The sequence below is a fragment of the Thunnus albacares genome, chromosome 22 (genome assembly GCF_914725855.1).
Source record: "Thunnus albacares chromosome 22, fThuAlb1.1, whole genome shotgun sequence".
NCBI lineage: Eukaryota > Metazoa > Chordata > Actinopteri > Scombriformes > Scombridae > Thunnus > Thunnus albacares.
In genome coordinates, this window is record NC_058127.1 from 9224697 (window position 1) to 9245082 (window position 20386).

At 37.2% G+C, this 20386-nt stretch overlaps 3 protein-coding genes and 1 long non-coding RNA gene across 5 annotated transcripts; 2 read left to right on the plus strand and 2 right to left on the minus strand.

Annotated features, from left to right (window-relative positions):
- Window positions 1-1197, plus strand: LOC122973748 (complement C1q tumor necrosis factor-related protein 6-like). The gene is made up of 3 exons (XM_044341482.1): window positions 1-267; window positions 418-546; window positions 786-1197. The coding sequence occupies exons 1-3, from the start codon at window positions 42-44 to the stop codon at window positions 1064-1066; spliced, it is 636 nt and encodes a 211-aa protein (XP_044197417.1). The 5' UTR covers window positions 1-41; the 3' UTR covers window positions 1067-1197.
- A 3073-nt stretch (window positions 1198-4270) lies between these two features.
- On the plus strand, window positions 4271-5410 carry LOC122973747 (complement C1q tumor necrosis factor-related protein 6-like). The gene is made up of 3 exons (XM_044341481.1): window positions 4271-4598; window positions 4749-4877; window positions 5117-5410. Exons 1-3 carry the CDS (start codon window positions 4373-4375, stop codon window positions 5395-5397), a joined length of 636 nt encoding a protein of 211 aa, XP_044197416.1. The 5' UTR covers window positions 4271-4372; the 3' UTR covers window positions 5398-5410.
- A 1768-nt stretch (window positions 5411-7178) lies between these two features.
- On the minus strand, window positions 7179-8297 carry LOC122973751. Its single transcript, XR_006400122.1, has 3 exons — window positions 8072-8297; window positions 7538-7715; window positions 7179-7338 (listed from the first exon to the last, which is right to left on the minus strand). It is a non-coding gene; the product is annotated as an uncharacterized LOC122973751 (long non-coding RNA).
- Window positions 8298-11236: 2939 nt separating this feature from the next.
- On the minus strand, window positions 11237-20315 carry LOC122973650. Of its 2 annotated transcripts, none has more exons than XM_044341344.1 (18): window positions 20235-20315; window positions 18050-18284; window positions 17434-17615; window positions 17210-17288; window positions 17027-17112; window positions 16580-16667; window positions 16387-16472; window positions 16040-16127; window positions 15855-15940; window positions 15417-15504; window positions 15228-15316; window positions 14957-15070; window positions 14146-14241; window positions 13955-14058; window positions 13696-13804; window positions 13419-13563; window positions 13296-13322; window positions 11237-12617 (listed from the first exon to the last, which is right to left on the minus strand). In XM_044341344.1, exons 1-18 carry the CDS (start codon window positions 20277-20279, stop codon window positions 12082-12084), a joined length of 2283 nt encoding a protein of 760 aa, XP_044197279.1. In that variant the 5' UTR covers window positions 20280-20315; the 3' UTR covers window positions 11237-12081. The 2 variants fall into 2 exon arrangements, with proteins under 2 accessions (XP_044197279.1, XP_044197277.1); XM_044341342.1 differs by having other exon boundaries at window positions 15174-15316.
- Window positions 20316-20386: the final 71 nt, after the last annotated feature.

A 20386-nucleotide genomic window follows, 5' to 3' on the forward strand; every position in this document is an offset into this window, starting at 1 on the left:
TCAGAGTTTAGGAGACTGAAGATCTTGAATGAACTTTGAAGATGACATTTACGGTGCTGTTTTTTGTGTTCCTGTTCTGCAGCTTGACGTTGGCCCAGGAGGATGCTAACGCTACTGTCACAGAAATAAATAGTCAAAGGCAGTTTGCCAACTTGCCTGACACGTATGAGCTTCTGGGAAAGTTTGTTGCCATTGAGGAAGAACTGCAAGCTGTTAAAACCAGACTGCAGGACAGTGAAAACCAGATTATGGATGTGAGAAACAAAGGTAAAGTCAAACATTTCCTGTAGTTGATTTAAAGACTTTATTTAAGAATGAATGAATTGTTTTGTTCATTATGATGGAATAAACAAGGATGGAAGATATTAGTAGGATGGAAATACAAGATAATGATTTAGGATGTTTTACTTTATACAGAGAGAACCAAGGTAATATTCAGTGCAACAGTAGGTGGTGGTGGACACATCGGACCATTCAACACAGACACGACTCTAATCTACAGAAGAGTGTTAACAAACATCGGTGGAGCCTACAGTCAATACACAGGTAAGATATGATAAATACATACACACACATTTATTCATTTAAAGATTTACCATTTTTGTAAGATCAGCATTTCAGCAGGATGTCTTCCCTCATGAACAGGATGAGCAGGTAGCAGGAGCAAGAAAATAATGGAACGATAGATACATTTCATTTGAACCCCCCCCCCCCCAAAAAAAAAAAAAAAAAATCTTAAACTATGTTGTTAGGCCGCAACCAAAAACCTGTTTTTCTTTCCATAGGTATCTTCACTGCACCGGTTGCAGGTGTTTATTACTTTACCATCTTCTTTCATGCTGGAGGACAGTATGCGGCAAAGCTGTACTTGTACAAGAACAATCAGGTGATGGTCATGACCGGTGATCACCCGTCAAAGTATGACTCAACTGATAATGGAGGAAACGCAGTGTTCCTGCAGCTGCAGCGAGGTGACATGGTGTATGTCCGTTTGCCTGCAAACTCACATGTTTGGGGAAACAACTACCACACAAGTTTCAGTGGTTTTTTGGTCACTCAAATATGAGAATGGATAAATAATTTACCACTTTATTGTGATACAGAATCATTTCTGACCATTAGAATTTAAATTCAGATGTCTAAAAAGAAGGCAGTCACTCACAATGTAAATCAGAGAAATAAATCACTTGAAAATGAGTGTAATGAGTCCTCTTTTATTTACTGTGTTGTGTCATGAAGTTGACAGTTTTGTTACATAAATATTTTTTAAAACAGTTATATGTTGCACCCAGAACATTGTTTGTTTGTAGGAAGATGAACAAATGTGTCACTAAATTCTGACATTTGAACACTGAATGGATTTATTTCATGCACAGTTAAGCTCTGTAATTGCTTATTTATGTGCAAAGCTTGCATTTAGCAAAGCTTGACAGAAAGTTTAGGTGCAGGCTATATTGCCTGGTCTTTCATTGTTGTATTTCTGATAATGGACAGGGAGGCACTGATTTTCAATCATATTACATGCCACAATCACATTTTGATTGAGTTTTGTTATATCGCTAGCTTCAACTTTGCAACCCTGTGTGGATGTGACATGATATACCAACATTGTTGACTTGCTGATGCACAAGTTATCTTGCAAGAGCCGGCCAGCGTCACTACAGATCTCCACGACTTTTCCCTTATTGTCGTTGTTGATGAAGGACTGCACAGGAACTCTGCCACAGAGTCCTAACCTCATTAAGTATCTGTATAAAGAGATCATGTTAAGGTTCAACTTTTTTTTGGCTTGCTGAGTTGCTGCAGCACTTTTGCTCTAAAGTCCAAAGTTAAACATTGCAATGATATAGGATCAAGAAGAATCCACTAAATTACAATTCAGCATACATTTTTAGTATTACTGGCTCTTTCACAAGAAAAAATAATTGATTTAACATTTTAACTCACTTTCCCCATTCCTCTGGAGAATTTGTGTCAAAGTTAGGTGGAAGGATGTGTTTCTTGATGAATTCATTGTATTTGTCTATCTCACTTCTCCCCTGACAGGGCCTTGAGGGAAAGGTCACGCTAGCAACAGGGGCTAGAATGAAGATGATGGGAGTCAGGAGAATGACGTTCATTTTGTCTAGAGTGGAGAAAGAAAGAGAGTTTGAGTTATTGAGCAGAGTAATTAGTTGCTCAACAACAAAATAAACACACCAACAAGTAATTTGTGAAATTCTGTACATGCAAGGTTTAAAATTAACATCCAGTAACTGCAGAATGGAAATGCTTGCCAAATAAATCACAAAGATCTTCATCTGGACATAACATATACTGTAGGGGCTAACTTGTAGGTTTTCTCCATATTTTAAATAAAGGACGAGTCACCAAAAATTCCAAGGAAGGAGATGGAATTTTTAAATTGAGGTTAAAAATTAATTATATTAAAAAATGCCAAAATTTTTAGAATTTTAGAGAAAGAGGGAGGAAGAGGGGTTTTCTTACCTTTCTCTGTTGTCGTGTTAGTCTGGAGAGGAACAATACCGATTGATGTTTAAGTGCCTGTTAGAACTTCTAAAACGTTTCTCCCCTTTTAAACTTGCTCTCTCCACCACATCTTGGACACAACCAATTATGTTCAGCCAAAATAAAGCTTAACAGCCAGTCAAATTACTGCATATAACCTATGTCTGATTGCCAGTAATTTAGTGTACGTGCATGTGTTTGACACAAACCAACTGCTGTTTCTGTAAATGTGCATGTACATGTAAAAGTGCACTTTTGTCATGACATACTGTATGTGTGAACATGTCAGGGTGGGTCACTGTGGCTAACACCTTATACAAGAAAATAGTGAAAAATAAGCACTCATCATCATGGCCCTTGTAAGTTCATGAGAAATAAGCTGCACATAATCTGCAACAGTCATTAAAACAAATACAGAAAGGACAATATGTGTAATTGAACTTCAAATTCTGTCAATATAACAACAGCTACAGTGCATGCATGCAGTATTCAGTGGTGGATGTTGTTGATATGATATAAGACTTTATTATCAGCTTACACTGAAATTCATTTTGCATTCTTAGGCAGTTCTGTTTAAGAGGTTTACACACAGATTAAACATACAGTTATACATATGACACTTTTCATAGACATACAAAAAACATTAAACAGTCATGAATCATACATATCACATCATGTCCTCCGTATTCAGATCTCAGTTAGCAGATCACTGATCTTGGTTTAGCAACAGTATAGACTGATGTATAAAATAATTCTTCAGCCTGTTGTGTTTATATTGATTCCAGCTGATAGCATTTCCAGGGTCATGTAGCTTGACAATCTCAAAAAGAAACCATAAAATTCTCAGGTTCGCTGATCTTTGGTTATTGTTTCTTTGAAGCTAGATTTCCCTAAAAGTTTCATAGGAATGTTGTTATCCAAAACTGCCTCAGCCTCAAAGTTACCCTTTATGTCACATCCCACAATCCAGTGAACTGCATGTCTTCTTAACAACACAGATCTGTTCTGCTGTTGTGATTTGTAAGAGAATTGTTTCTAGCCTCTAACATACCAAAGCTGCAAACACAATCCATCCATTCACTCATAACCACAACTCTGCTTTACCTGCTTGCTTCAGCCATCAAAAAGAGAACCAACAGGAGAAAAAAAGCATTTTAAGCAAGAGAGATAGACTGAGGATGAAGACATATATAATTAGCTTACCTTTAATCATTTGTTGGTTTACTTGACTTGCCAGTTGTAAAAACAAGTCTCCAGAGGCATTTGTGGGTGCTCACCTAAGTGTGTGTGTGTGTGCACCTAAAACGCATCCCAGGTGTGTTGCAGCTGTACAGAAATTGTTCTGCCTCTAAAAAAAAACCCCCACTAATCTAAGTCAATTACATCTGGGGTGGCCAATAGGGTGGCCAGGCTTCCCCAAAAAATCAGCACTTGGATAGAGGCTCCGAGTCTGCCTATGAGGTTGCAAGTTTCACTACAGGCATATGAACTGACGTTGTGTTTTCTGAAATGTTGTGTGTTATGTTTTTAGTTTTGTAAATGTGTTTTCCAAAGATATTGGATGTAGTTAATTTCATTGTGCCACAACCTAAAAAAGTCTTGTCATGTCAATTTCACAAAACAACAAAAAGGCATTAGACCGTAACAATCAAAGGTTAACATTGATGGTGTCCAGAGAAAATATTATTTCCTCATTGCTCTTCCACTGAAACAGTTAGTGGATCATTTACAATAAAATAATGAAGTCACGTGTCAAATGGGATTGTTAAATATTAACAGGTCGTTTTTAAACAACATAAAAGCAGTCAGAGGGATCATATCAATCAGAGTTTAGGAGACTGAAGATCTTGAATGAACTTTGAAGATGACATTTACGGTGCTGTTTTTTGTGTTCCTGTTCTGCAGCTTGACGTTGGCCCAGGAGGATGCTAACGCTACTGACACAGAAATAAATAGTCAAAGGCAGTTTGCCAACTTGTCTGACACGTATGAGCTTCTGGGAAAGTTTGATGCCATTGAGGAAGAACTGCAAGCTGTTAAAACCAGACTGCAGGACAGTGAAAACCAGATTATGGATGTGAGAAACAAAGGTAAAGTCAAACATTTCCTGTAGTTGATTTAAAGACTTTATTTAGGAATGAATGAATTGTTTTGTTCATTATGATGGAATAAACAAGGATGGAAGATATTAGTAGGATGGAAATACAAGATAATGATTTAGGATGTTTTACTTTATACAGAGAGAACCAAGGTAATATTCAGTGCAACAGTAGGTGGTGGTGGACACATCGGACCATTCAACACAGACACGACTCTAATCTACAGAAGAGTGTTAACAAACATCGGTGGAGCCTACAGTCAATACACAGGTAAGATATGATAAATACATACACACACATTTATTCATTTAAAGATTTACCATTTTTGTAAGATCAGCATTTCAGCAGGATGCCTTCCCTCATGAACAGGATGAGCAGGTAGCAGGAGCAAGAAAATAATGGAACGATAGATACATTTCATTTGAACCCCCCCCCCCCCAAAAAAAAAAAAAAAAAATCTTAAACTATGTTGTTAGGCCGCAACCAAAAACCTGTTTTTCTTTCCATAGGTATCTTCACTGCACCGGTTGCAGGTGTTTATTACTTTACCATCTTCTTTCATGCTGGAGGACAGTATGCGGCAAAGCTGTACTTGTACAAGAACAATCAGGTGATGGTCATGACCGGTGATCACCCGTCAAAGTATGACTCAACTGATAATGGAGGAAACGCAGTGTTCCTGCAGCTGCAGCGAGGTGACATGGTGTATGTCCGTTTGCCTGCAAACTCACATGTTTGGGGAAACAACTACCACACAAGTTTCAGTGGTTTTTTGGTCACTCAAATATGAGAATGGATAAATAATTTACCACTTCATTGTGATACAGAATCATTTCTGACCATTAGAATTTAAATTCAGATGTCTAAAAAGAAGGCAGTCACTCACAATGTAAATCAGAGAAATAAATCACTTGAAAATGAGTGTAATGAGTCCTCTTTTATTTACTGTGTTGTGTCATGAAGTTGACAGTTTTGTTACATAAATATTTTTTAAAACAGTTATATGTTGCACCCAGAATGTTGTTTGTCTGTAGGAAGATGAACAAATGTGTCACTAAATACTGACATTTGAACACTGAATGGATTTATTTCATGCACAGTTAAGCTCTGTAATTGCTTATTTATGTGCTGGTGGTGGGGCTCTTGACTGGGCTGCAGAGGTGAATGGCTGTATGTTTATGCTTGGCTCCATAACTGGCCTTGCACAGCTGCATGACATGAAACATATCAGTAGTCTGCAGAGTGTGTATGTACCTGTCTATAATCCACTGATATTGATATTCTACTGTACAGCCACAACAAATGAATACACTGAAAAGTTTATAATGTTGTTGGTAAGTTGTGCTTGTAAAGCTGCTAAAGCAAGACAATAAACATGAAGTTTGGGTTGTTCAAGCCGGAAGTTGTAAACACTACTCATCAATGAATAAACCACTGAAGCAACAACAATTGTAGCCTCACAGCAACAAGGGTCACACCTACACACTTTTTTTTGTTAGGGAGATTTTCTCACCTGCTCTGATCTGCCAGCCTCAGTCTAGAGTTGATCAATACAAAGTGAGGTTTAAGTCTCTGCTAGAATTTCAAAAATGAGCCTGCCTTTTTAAAACCTCCTCTTATCTTGTGAACATTTGATCACAACCAATCATCTTCACCCAAAACAAACAGTTTAACAACCAATCAAATTACTGCAAATGTATCTTTTACTATGTATGGTATGTCTATGATAATTACCTGTAAATGTACAAACAAACTGCTATATCTGTAAATGAGGAAGTGAACTGTATATGTGACCCCGTCAGGGTGGGTCACTGTGGCTGAGACCTAATACAAGACAATGCAAAGACTGAAGCAGCTTAACAGCCAATCATATGACTGCAAACGTATCTTTTACTATATACGGTCTGTCTATGATAATTATCAGTAAATGACTGTACAGCAGGGTAATGCACGTGTGTTTGTTGACACAAACCAACTGCTATTTCTGTAAATGAAGAAGTGAACTGTATGTGTGACTCTGTCAGGGTGGATCACTGTGGCTGAGACCTGATACAAGAAAATGCAAAGACTGAAGCATTAACCATGTACACAGGAAAATACTGTACTGCACATAATCTGCAATCTATCCAGTCATTAAAACAAATACAGAAAGGACAATATGTGAGTATAACAGCAGCTGCAGTACAGTGACAACAACAAATGTAAAGCCAAACATCGTTTTATTTTTTACCAACACCATGAAAAAGAAAACAGAGAAAATGTTTTAAAAACTTCCCAAACATCAGCTCTATTCATTTCACCTTGCTTGATACAACACACTGTATTATCTATAACATGTGATTTACAAAATATATGTAGCTCAAGATTCTTTCACATTTTCATGAGCACAAATTATTCATTTAGCAAAGCTTGACAGAAAGTTTAGGTGCAGGCTATATTGCCTGGTCTTTCATTGTTGTATTTCTGATAATGGACAGGGAGGCACTGATTTTCAATCATATTACATGCCACAATCACATTTTGATTGCGTTTTGTTATATCGCTAGCTTCAACTTCGCAACCCTGTGTGGATGTGACATGATATACCAACATTGTTGACTTGCTGATGCACAAGTTATCTCGCAAGAGCCGGCCAGCGTCACTACAGATCTCCACGACTTTTCCCTTATTGTCGTTGTTGATGAAGGACTGCACAGGAACTCTGCCACAGAGTCCTAACCTCATTAAGTATCTGTATAAAGAGATCATGTTAAGGTTCAACTTTTTTTTGGCTTGCTGAGTTGCTGCAGCACTTTTGCTCTAAAGTCCAAAGTTAAACATTGCAATGATATAGGATCAAGAAGAATCCACTAAATTACAATTCAGCATACATTTTTAGTATTACTGGCTCTTTCACAAGAAAAAATAATTGATTTAACATTTTCACTCACTTTCCCCATTCCTCTGGAGAATTTGTGTCAAAGTTAGGTGGAAGGATGTGTTTCTTGATGAATTCATTGTATTTGTCTATCTCACTTCTCCCCTGACAGGGCCTTGAGGGAAAGGTCACGCTAGCAACAGGGGCTAGAATGAAGATGAAGGGAGTCAGGAGAATGACGTTCATTTTGTCTAGAGTGAGAAAGAAAGAGAGTTTGAGTTATTGAGCAGAGTAATTAGTTGCTCAAAAACAAAATAAACACACCAACAAGTAATTTGTCAAATTCTGTACATGCAGGGTTTAAAATTAACATCCAGTAACTGCAGAATGGAAATGCTTGCCAAATAAATCACAAAGATCTTCATCTGGACATAACATATACTGTAGGGGCTAACTTGTATCTCCATATTTTAAATAAAGGACGAGACACCAAAAATTCCAAGGAAGGAGATGGAATTTTTAAATTGCAGTTAAAAATTAATTAAATTAAAAAATGCCAAAATCTTTAGAATTTCAGAGAAAGAGGGAGGAAGAGGGGTTTTCTTACCTTTCTCTGTTGTCGTGTTAGTCTGGAGAGGAACAATACCGATTGATGTTTAAGTGCCTGTTAGAACTTCTAAAATGTTTCTCCCCTTTTAAACTTGCTCTCTCCACCACATCTTGGACACAACCAATTATGTTCACCCAAAATAAAGCTTAACAGCCAGTCAAATTACTGCATATAACCCATGTCTGATTACCAGTAATTTAGTGTACGTGCATATTTGACACAAACCAACCGCTGTTTCTGTAAATGTAAAAGTGCACTTTTGTCATGACATACTGTATGTGTGAACATGTCAGGGTGGGTCACTGTGGCTAACACCTTATACAAGAAAATAGTGAGAAAGAAGCACTCATCATCATGGCCCTTGTAAGTTCATGAGAAATAAACTGCACATAATCTGCAACAGTCATTAAAACAAATACAGAAAGGATAATATGTGTAATTGAACTTCAAATTCTGTCAATATAACAACAGCTACAGTGCATGCATGCAGTATTCAGTGGTGGATGTTGTTGATATGATATAAGACTTTATTATCAGCTTACACTGAAATTCATTTTGCATTCTTAGGCAGTTCTGTTTAAGAGGTTTACACACAGATTAAACATACAGTTATACATATGACACTTTTCATGGACATACAAAAAACATGAAACAGTCATGACAATCATACATATCACCTCAGAATTCTTCAGCCTGTTGTGTGTATATTGACTCTAAATCACATATTAGAGGGCAGAAGTTGGTGTTCTCCATTTAAAAACATGCAAGGACTCAGAAGAGATACTGTTAGCGACTTAGTCTGAGCAGGCTCTTGTTGTGAGCTACTTGTAAGGAGTGTGCCACAGGTTGGCTAATAATCTGCACAAATTTGGATTTGATTATATAGTTTAGTCTGAAGTTTCACAGATAAGCTGCTGAACCAGGCCATACTGCAGTACAGCATGACACTCTGAATAACTGATCATCAGTCACACTCATACAAAGGGTGTCAGATATATAACTGATAATAATATAATATTCATAGTGAGTTCTGCAGGACACAGTAGCAGAAACATGACTTCCTCTTCACATGATGAACATGTTAGAGAGAAGAGGGTGTAGTGATAAAAATGAGCTCAAACAGTTATAGGCAGAGGTGAATAATAGTGCCCAACGAAATATTATATGTAATGTGGATTAAATAAATATATATACTGTATGGCCTGATATATTCATGATATTTGTCTTAAGAAGCTGATCATGAACCAGAACGTCCCTGGTTTGAGTCCAGCTGGGGACCCTTGTAAAATGTCATTCCCCATCTCTCTCTACTCATTCCCTGTCATCTCTCTACTGTCAATGATCTGATTAAGAAATGAAATGCTCAAAACCAAACATATAAAACACATTCTATTTTTTCTGTGTCATTTTTTTCATTTCTTATTTGTACACAGGACACCAAGTCACTGTGGGAAACACATTATCACTGAGTCATTGTGGGTGTGACTCATGTTATAATCTGCAGTTCATCCACTACTACTTTTAATCCACTGGGCTCAGTTAATCTAAACCCACCAGTTAACGGTTACCTCAAACTAAAATTGCATTTGTTTTTAAGACACGGCATAGCTATGTTATATAAGATGATGTACTATCACATTTTAAGCCTGCCAACTAAAAGCAGACACTTCAACATAACCTTATGTGGTCAATGGATCAAGAACTGCTGCCAAGCACATATATAAAAACATCATAGCATTTACTTTCAATAGTTAGTAGATTGTACTTTGAATATTGAATACTTTTCAACTGTTTTACTTCTGTTAAGTGTACTATTACTTAACTAAAGGAACAGTGTACTTCTTCCACCACTGTTCACACATCAGCCTTTACTGAATGTTATTTTAGTCTTGTTTTCACAGGAGGACATCTGCAGATCAAGGTGGAGGAGACTCAGGAACACTTTTAAAAAAGAAAAAAAAGGAGAGGGAAAGACACAGGAGTGGAGCTGGGGCCTCAGCTCAAAGGCCTTGGAAATTTGTGGCTGTCATGGAGTTCTTGACACCCTTCATTGAAAATTGTGGCACCACCTCAAACCTAAGAAGAGGAGCAAGGCCAGTTATGGAGCCAGGCATAAACATACAGCCATCCACCTCTGCAGCCCAGTCAAGAGCCCCACCACCAGCACATAAAGCCTGTTTCTGGAATTTTATTGTGGCTTTGCACAGTTTTGAAAACCTTCAGGCTGTCTAAAGGATGTAGAAGTGTGTTTAACAACAACAAACAGTTACTGGTAGAATGAAATGATGGGGCAACAACACCAAAAGGACAGTAGAATATATTTATTTACAATCATGTGCCAACACACAACCAATGCAGTGCAAAATCTATAGAAATCCACACTTTGTAGTCAGAGTGGTCTCAAATCTAATAAAATAATCCATGTAAAATAAATAATAATAATACTCTGTCTACTCAAAACCACCCTGGAACCTCCTCTAACCCTGTGATTTTAACATGTAAATCCTATGTGTTGAAATGTACAGGCCACCCCAAATTTACCTAGTCCTGTGCCCTGGGTAACTGAAGAATCACATAAACACAGACATCGAACAATTAACAGAACAATGGAGTACAAGCTTTCCTGCCTTTCCTCTCACCTGATTGGTCCATGCAATGGAGATCTCAAGGTCAAATTCCAGTCCACCACCTCCCAGATAAAATGCTACACCTTAAGCTGAAAAAGGCTACTTGTTATCTCAACCCATGTCACTGCTATACCTGCTGAAGGAAATGCAAAGAGGAGGGCCACCAGGTGAGGGAGACAGATGCACACACAAAACACAAGGGCTCTCCTAGAGGTTGCATATAATAGCATTTCACTGCAGTGGATAAAGTAAAAAGTCAGTAGACTGTTAAATTTGGCTGATATACACAGAAATGCCATCACCAATAAACAAAATATTATATAGTTTCATAATAATTGTCCTTTAAGAAAAGGATGTATTGGTATTGAAAGTACACAGCCAGATATAGAATAATGAACATGGCAACTGGTGGACAGATGGAGAATAACACAGTCCAAAAAAAATTCCAAGAAAATGCAAAAGAGCTTCTGAAGCTGTGAAGAGAGAAAGGGAGACATCAACAAATACAAAGTCAAACTTGTTTTATTGTTTTTATTTTACCCAAACCATGAAAAAATATAAATGAAAAATACAAAATATATTATACAGTAAAATGTTTCCCAAATGGCTGTCCTATTTAAGTAATCAAGCTTCAAATCATAAAACATATTTTAATACCAGTGAACTAGCATATTTAGGATGACTCATGCAGACCACAGCAGTTGCAATCTTATTTCATATCAAAATCACCAGAAACCACATTGTGAACATGTTAAGAGACAAACAGATGAACATGGAGATTAAAAAAAGGGAGTTGTCAAGTGTCCACCAAAAGTAAGATGTTTTAGAGTATAGATAAATATAATATAGACAGATAAAAACAGCAAAAGAGCAAACCATATATTTATAATCAATTACTTATATGTGTCGTACATGAAAGTGTATTAAGATGCTAAATATATTTGCAGCATAGTTTGAATGAAAACAAATGTATTGACAAGATTAGCGAGAATATCTTTCTTATTCATTCATCCTTTGGCATAAAATATGGGTATCATTTTGCAACTTTTTCATATATGTAAATTCATATATACATTTGTTATCTTACACATTGATTGAGATACATTTTGCAAAACACCAACAATCTCTTAAATGAAAACAAAAAACTGAACTGAAAAGAAATTATAATGTCATCATCAATATAGAAATAACAATGTCCTGTTTAAGAAGAAAAAAAGAAAAAAAACTCCTGTGGATGAAGGTCAAAAAACCCAATTTAAACCCTTTAGTAGTTACAGTAAACTGTTGTTGTACACCCAACTCATACTTTTAATAACCAGTGGTGCACTATAACTTACAGCACACCAGTAAGACATTCCCCTCATATAATTACTACTGCTTTTACACAGCAGAGATAATCAGAGGATCCACGTTTTCATCATTTTGCTTGAGATGTGGACTGAAATACGGGAGGATCTCATCCCTGAACGAACAATTAGTAAATGAGTAGATGTGAGATTGAGCCGTCACATCGTAAAAGGACACAAGACCTTCCTCGTAAGCCACAAACACCCCCACCTTCCGTGGTTTCTCCTTCAGGGTAAGAGGAACGGGTGGTGCCGTCAGAGCTGCATACTTCTTGCCTTCATAATGTACAATAGCCCAGTAACCGTTATCTGGATTCAACGACAGTTCCCCTTTGCGGTTTGCGTCGCCTCTCGCTACACCCAGATCCCACCCAGTCTTGTTGCTGACCTCCACCTCCCAGTATGACTTCCCAGTGGTCAACCTGTTGAGCCCCAGGATGCTGCCATACAGATCAAACCTCTTTGGAGAATCAGGAGCTGGCTGGTTCTTTCCTCCATCTCTCACTCTCTTCCCATCGGGAGAAAGAACAAGGCATTGGTGTGCAGAAGTGGGGTCCAGCTTTACATCAACTGCAGTTGAATACAATAGAACAGAATCATGATGAGGGTTTAATAAATTCAGCTCTAATGTGGGAAGAAGCACATCAACTGGGTAACACATGCTAAAACTTCACATATGTTGATGCATTTTATGGATACTACTCCATAATAAAAGCAGATATAAAGCACCCCTCACTAAAGTAAGGATCAACCAGCGCAGAAAATAAATGTCCACAGAAGAATACATTTTCAGTGAGGTTCTGAGGGTGTAATATTGATGATTTGGTGTTATTTTACTCAGGCAAAAAGGAGGAATATTACATCATAAACACACCAATATTAAAATGTCATTGCATAGAAGAACGTGTGCTTTTTGGAGACAAGATAACTGACTTGCTTTCTGCAGAGTAGTTCATTCACAACAGAAAGAGGCACATCAAAATTCCTTGTAAAATAAGTGTCAGAGTAGCTAACTAGCAGTTAATTCGTTTGGTCGCTAACTGGACAATTAGTTTAAGTTTATTCAAGAAACGTAATTTATTTGTACCACTGATTCATTATTTTACACTTATCTTTTTTGTAGACTTTACCAAAATGAAACTCTATGTGAAAGCTTGTCACAGATTTATTTTTTACTTTTTCTTGTTAAGATAGTCACATTCACATAGTTGAATATTTACTATTTAGTAGTAGTTTTGAGATACACACCTGCAAATGCAGGAATCCTCTTGAGTTCTGTGGGAAGAGAAATTACATTAAAGTAAATGACAATAAGTTGGACACAAACCTTGATTTAGTAAAATAAAAACCTTGATTAACATAGGGACTCACCAACAGAGGAGAGTTTTTCTAGTTTCTGGTGAATTTGTTCCATCATGGCAGAAGTTGTAGCTCTCAGGGTACCGAACGAGAATGAAGTGTCAACAGTTAGATGTTTCCAATCTCTAGATTCATCCAAGCTTGTTAGAGCGGAAACCTGTGTGTCAGAAATAACGCATTGTCAATACAAATTGTAAAATACAAAACAAGTGGAAAAATCTTAATCTGTATTGTCAGAATTAGTTTGAAAAGTACAGTAGAAGCATAATGTCAGATCCTTCGGGCTCACCTGCAAATTTGGGTTTTTGTCCAACTCATCGATTGTCCTTTTGAGCTCATCAATTTCTCTTTGCAGCTTCTGGACCAACTGTTGTGCTTCTTTCTTTACTCTCTGTCTCCTAAAAAGTAATCAGTACGTTAGTTTTAATAAAATGTACTGTACCATAACTGCATACAGGACATGCATTGATGACCTCTAACTGTGGAGCTCCTAATGAACTCGTAATCAAGGAAGTGTTATCTCCATCACTGGTCTACACAGGACCAACCTCTCCTCCAGAGGTTGAAGGGCTTTCTGCCGAGTATCCTCCACAATTCTCATCACCTCTGAGAACACACTGTTAATCTCCAGCCACTCAGCGTCCAAGCTGCCCTGAAAAGAGTGATGGATAGTAAAGATGTTAAAGAAATATCAATCAAATCCAAAATCAAAAAGTTCTAAATCTCTGCTGCAGCTTACCTTGCAGGCTTTCAGAGATGATCTGACTTCAGCCACCTTTTGCTCTCTCATCTGAGTTTTCTGCTGTAAGTCAGCTCTGGTTCTATCTTGTCTTGCCTTGAATCAAGACAAAAAGTACATTGGTATGCACACATTGTAGTGACCACTTGCATGCTAACACATAAGTAAAATGGTAGCATTGCTGAGTATAAAAGTATAAAATACCCTGTAGAGTCAAACAAGAAGAAGAGTCTACATCCATGCTAACAGTTCTGTGAAGCTGTACATAGGCATAGCGATGTCAGCATGCTGATGAAATGCTAACGTTAGCATGCTAACATGCTAATTTTTGGCAGATATAATACGGTCACAATCTTGCACAAGCATGTTATAGTTTGCTTATTAGAACTAAACACAAAGTACAACTGAGGCTGATGGGAATGTTACTAGTTTTGAAGGTATTTACTCATAAACATAGACTGTTTGGTTTGGTTTGCATTGGAGCCAGTTTGAAGCCAAACTCCAATACTTCAATCTCTAGATGAAGCAATCATTTCCAAAATAACCACCAGCAAACTGATTAGAGGGCCCGAAATTAGCAATTGAGACCATATTGACTTGTTGAAAAAAATTATTGACTTTGTATTTCTAGAGAGAAATTGATGATTTTTGAATGGGAGTCAAGTGGAGCCAGCATCTAGCAGCTGTTGGTGGTATTGTACTTTAAGTCATAAACAAAAGTATTGGACAAACTACTGACTGACCAATTGACCAACATTGTCATCCCTAGCATGGCTAAAAACAATATACTGTATTATTAGAGGTCTTGTACCTTTAATAGTTTTTGAGCCTCTCTTTCTTTTTCTTTTTCTTTTTCCTCCACCTGTGTTCGTACTGCTGTTCCCTGAGCTGTGGTCGTTGGTGGCCCCCACATCAGTTGGTCCATCTAAAGGGTGAAAGCACTCAGTGAAAGTTGGACCAAATGATAATATAACGGTGAACCTGAAAGTGTATACAGGTGGATTAATGTGCTTTAATAGGTGACTCACAGGATAAAACCGGTTTTGCTCCACATCCGGATGTTCAGAAAAATTATTTTGTACCTGCTGTACACCAGTGGAGAAATCAAGCGCTCGACGAGCTTTGTCTGAGCTGGTGGCACTTTGATGAGAGCGCTGTGGGCTCTCAAAAACTGTAAAGAAAGCACATTAAACATAGTTACTTAGTATTTTTTCCTCTGTATTAGACTTGTTCTCTTTCTGTTATGAAACAATTACAATTATAGAGCATACATGACTTGTTTGTCTCCTTTTCTGTGGCTTCTGCAGCTGCAGGATTCCTTTGGAGGCTGAGGTCCTGTAACACTGGCATCATGGGAGGCTGTCAGAGAAAAGTGTATAAGATAAGATTTAATGGATCTCACTCAACGAAACTTTGCTCACTTTTCCTGATCATTCAATATTTCCATGACACTTTCACCTTTGTTTATAATGCAATATCTTATCCGAAAACTTTGATATTCCCTTTAAACAGTTTTGTATAAAATAACTTTTCTCTATTTTGTCCGGAACTGATGCATGTGCATGACAAAAGTGGAAAAGCAAGAGAGTTACAAAAAATTTAATTCTATACAGCAGGTAAACATCTGGATGAAGTCATTTAAGCTGAAACTGTTTTTTTTTCCTCTTTTCCAAAGAAGGTTGTTTAAACAAGTCAGAAATCTGTTGTACCTGTGCGCCAGTGGAGAAATCAAGCGCTCGACGAGCTTTGTCCAAGCTGGTGGCACTTTGATGAGAGTGCTGTGGGCTCTCAAAAACTGTAAAGAAAGCACATTAAACATAGTTACTTAGTATTTTTTCTCTGTATTAGACTTGTTCTCTTTCTGTAATGAAACAATTACAATTATAGAGCATACATGACTTGCTTGTCTCCTTTTCTGTGGCTTCTGCAGCTGCAGGATTCATTTGGGTGCTGAGGTCCTGTGACACTGGCATCATGGGAGGCTGTCAGAGAAAAGTGGATAAGATAAGATTTCATGGGTTTCACTTCACAAAACGTTGCTTACTTTTGCCGATCACTCAGTGTTTCCATGATATTTTTTTTAGTTTTGTATAATGGGCAACAACAGAATCAATTATTTTTTTTCTGGATTATGCATGAGAAAAGTGGTGCTTGTTATCAGAGGCAACTGGGTTATAAAAATGAAAGGAATAAAATGTAATCTATTCAGTAGGTAAACATAGAGACAAGTCAGAGATCTACCCATGCACCAGTGGTGTAATCAAACGCATGATGAGTTTTGTCCAAGTTGGTGGCAATTTGATGAGAGTCTTGTTGAAGTTCAAACCCTGTAGAGAAAGACGAAGGTCAGTTTCAAACACAGCTGCTTTTACAACCCCTCTCCTGTATGTAATTCTTGTTCACTTGTATGAAGTCATTTATTTATAGAACATACATGGTTTGTTTGTCTCCTTTACTGTGGCTTCTGCAGCTGTAGGATTCATTTGGAGGCTGAGGTTTTGTGACACTGGCATCAAGACAGGCTGTCAGGGAAAAAGTGGAAGATAAGATTTAATGGATCTCACTCAGTGAAACTTTGCTCACTTTTCCTGATCATTCAATATTTCCATGACACTTTCACCTTTGTTTATAATGCAATATCTTATCCGAAAACTTTGATATTCCCCTTAAACAGTTTTGTATAAAATAACTTTTCTCTATTTTGTCCTGAACTGATTATGCATGAGAAAAGTGGAAAAGCAAGAGGGTTACAAAGAATGAAAGGCAAAAATTTTAATTCTATACAGCAGGTAAACATCTGGATGAATTAATTTAAGCTGAAACAGCTTTTTTTCTTCTACTCCAAAGCAGGTTCTTCAAACAAGTTAGAAATCTGTTGTACCTGTGCGCCAGTGGAGAAATCAAGCTCTGGATGAGTGTTGTCAGAGTTTTGGGCCATTTGAAGAGAGCGCTGCTGATATTCCAAAACTACAAAGAAAGGATATGTCACTATCAGACATAGCTGCTTCATTTTTTGGGTGTTATTTCTAATGTTATATTAATAAACTAAAATCAAAATGCATACGTGACTTGATCATCTCCATTACAGCTTCTGTGGCTGCAGGATTTGTTTCGGTGGTAAGGTCTGGTGGCGCTGGCACATTCTGTCAGAGAGAGGCGGGAGATAAGATTTGAAAGGTTTCACTTGACATTGTAATGTTCTACTGCAAGACTGATTGACTTATATCATTTTTTATATATTTATAAAGATGATTGAAGTCTAACATGATATCAAAGACAATGATATACCTCCTTCTTTACCAGAGCACTGGTATTTGGTTTGCTGTCCTTTTGGTGAGATTCTTGCAACTGATTTTTATAGATGTACGGTTCACTCTCTTGTATCCTAATTCCTCTTGGAGTGCTTCCCATCATGCTCGGGTGAATCCTCAGGCTCGGGAAGAGCATCTCTGCAGGCATGTCTGTTGTGTCTGTTTGAGACATAACTAAAGAGTTCATTTTTATAAAAGAAAAAAAAAGTTAACTGCAAGAAATCGTTTAACCTTTAACTGAAAATTAATTTATCTTCATCATTCATTATATTGAGCAGTTTGGGAGAAGGCTATACACTTGACCCTCTGCATACAACTGTACAAAGTACTGAAATTATGCCAAGCAGTGACATACAGTATGTTGTCAATTATGCACAAAAGAGGGCCTTTTTGTTGGTATGACATCCCAAACACAAAATGCAACCTTGCTGTAACACTGTTTCACTGTATAAAGGTGAATGTGTGCTAAGAAGGTGACATTTAATTCAGGTATTCAACGCTACATCTGGTGGGAATATTGGTTCTTTTTTGGGAGCAGGTTAATTAATGTGATAAATGAGAACACAAAGCAGAGTCAGAGGTAAACTACTCACCAGTCTTGATAGAGGTGTAAGCGTCCAGGAAAGGGTCTTCTATTTTGATTGGAGGTCCCATGTAGGTAATTGTAGGTTTGTAACTCTGAAACATGATCTGGTCACATTGAGGGATGTGCATTCCCTTCGGTGTGCATCCCTTTTTTCCCTGGTGAGTTCTCAGGCCCTGGTAAGTTGTCATTTTTGACCAACCGCAGTGGCAAACCTGCAAACTCATGTCTGATGTGTTAAGTACCTGTAGAAGACAAATGTATATTTTTGTAAGCGTGAGTTTTGTGCTTCTTCTTCATTATGCAACACATTTAGGAAAGCACTTGCTTGACTTTTGTAGGAGCAACAACGACTGATCCTTAATATGTTCACAACAATGTACCAAACCTTGAAACAACTGTGACATAAGGCATATTCTAACAGAGATCAATAGTGTTATTTTTGTTTGTTTTAAGCATAAAATCAAACATTTAGTAGCACTGTCCACAACAGGCCTCAGGAAATGCTTTACTGAACTGTTTCTCTGCTTCTCTCGTGTCTCAAGGCTTTACTTTCCTAAAGAGGAAAGTTTGATTCGAAATTAAGAGCATATCCTAACACGAATAAGAATAAGTCTGGCAACACCTTTTGGTTATATTTACTCTAAGTTGATTGCATTTTCTTAATTTTGTCTCAAAACCATAATTGGTACAGGCCTGAGATTAGACACTCATTTGTCGCCCTCTAATGGTTCTGAGTGTACTGCACAGTATCTACTACAGTCATCCCAGCTAATTATACACACATTATCCACCAGTGAAGATAACCTGTGAGGACACATAGACTAGATAATATCAAATTTTTTGATCCCGGGGAAATCCCCATAGATAATCAGCACTACAGCAGCACAAGAAGAAGAGCAGAGAAGCAGATAGCAGCTACATGTTTACATGTACATACTGTATGTTTATACTGTATAACTATGCAATGTATATACATAAATATGAGATAACAGAGTACAACAATACAATACAGTAGTATTATAAAGTATAAGAATGATTTGACATAATATAGAAAGATAGTAATAATAATAATAATAATTCATTTCATTTATACAGCACCGTTCAAAACAAGGTTACAAAGTGTTTTACAATAAAAACAGAACACATTTAAAACACAAAGCAGGTTTTTAAAAGTGATTTAAAAGACGAGACAGAGTTTGCAGCATTGATCTCTTCTGGCAGGTCATTCCAAAGTCAAGGAGCCCTGATAACAACAGCTCTGTTTACACCTGTTTACACCTGTTTACAGCTGTCTTTACTTGTCACCTTTGTGTCTTAAACTGAACCTTGGAACAATAAGGAATTACACAGGGCATTAATAGATCTGAGAAATAACTTGGGGCAAGGCCTCTCTGGGCTTTGCAAGTAATCAATAATATCTTGAAATCAACTCTAAAAGCAACAGATAGCCAATAGTATTATATAGTATCAGAATGATATAACATAATATAGAAAGATAGTATTTATATATGCTATTATTGTAAAATGGTGCCTGTAGTTCTGTGGTATAATAAAAAATATAGGTTTTTAATCGCTGTTCAGTTTTAGAAAAAAAAAGTGTGCTTCCTTGTCATCATACCACTGTGTGGTTTAATATTAGTGCCGTATAAACACGTTGTAACCAGATCTAAAAATAACTTTCATCACAGGAAACTTGATTTACTTGATTTACTTCATTCTGACATCAGCAAAAGACTGAACATCGAATAAAAGCCCATTGAAAATTTGTATTTAAATTTTACACACGCTCCACTATGTTGTGTGTATTTTTGTGCACGCCTCGAAACCTGTGGTTTTCCTATATTTGCATGACTGCACCTGTCAAGCCGTATCGTCCTTGTAATCATCGACAGTGTTATGAAACCCGGATATATCGGTCACAAGTATGAAATCGCTCTTTTTGACATAACATACTGTGCATGTTTAAACACGACCTCTAATAACTTTACAACACGCATACAAATCTAAATTATTTCTTTCAAATGCTTACAACAGTTTTCAAGATCATTTCCTTCTATTACATATTCGCCAAACAGGAAAACTAAACTTCTAATCTGTGTTATCATTCGTGCTTTATGTTGCCTCATAATTCTACCAAAAAAGTGCTTTAAAGTAAAAAGTAACGATATCATAACCTGCTTATCTCAGCCTACCTCGGTCTGTATCCTTGATGATCCTGTGTGTGATCTGTCGGTCATTTCCCGTTTCTCCTCCTTTCTATTAACTTTAAACTGTTTCAGTTTCGTTTCAGCCAAAACAATCCTTTACTAGTTCAAAACCTACTCGCATCATGCACTGTGGTGTC

Bases quoted from the DNA above. Each gene is read 5' to 3' on its own strand.
- LOC122973650 (XM_044341342.1), bottom strand. From the start codon at position 20,279: ATGACCGACAGATCACACACAGGATCATCAAGGATACAGACCGAG. The intron at 16,128-16,386 runs GTAGATCTCTGA...TTTCTCTGACAG, and splicing joins ATTACACCACTGGTGCATGG to CCTCCCATGATGCCAGTGTC. The intron at 15,071-15,173 runs GTGAGTCACCTA...TTCACCCTTTAG, and splicing joins AGCAAAACCGGTTTTATCCT to ATGGACCAACTGATGTGGGG.
- LOC122973748 (XM_044341482.1), top strand. From the start codon at position 42: ATGACATTTACGGTGCTGTTTTTTGTGTTCCTGTTCTGCAGCTTGACG. The intron at 268-417 runs GTAAAGTCAAAC...TACTTTATACAG, and splicing joins TATGGATGTGAGAAACAAAG to AGAGAACCAAGGTAATATTC. The intron at 547-785 runs GTAAGATATGAT...TTCTTTCCATAG, and splicing joins AGCCTACAGTCAATACACAG to GTATCTTCACTGCACCGGTT.
- LOC122973747 (XM_044341481.1), top strand. From the start codon at position 4,373: ATGACATTTACGGTGCTGTTTTTTGTGTTCCTGTTCTGCAGCTTGACG. The intron at 4,599-4,748 runs GTAAAGTCAAAC...TACTTTATACAG, and splicing joins TATGGATGTGAGAAACAAAG to AGAGAACCAAGGTAATATTC. The intron at 4,878-5,116 runs GTAAGATATGAT...TTCTTTCCATAG, and splicing joins AGCCTACAGTCAATACACAG to GTATCTTCACTGCACCGGTT.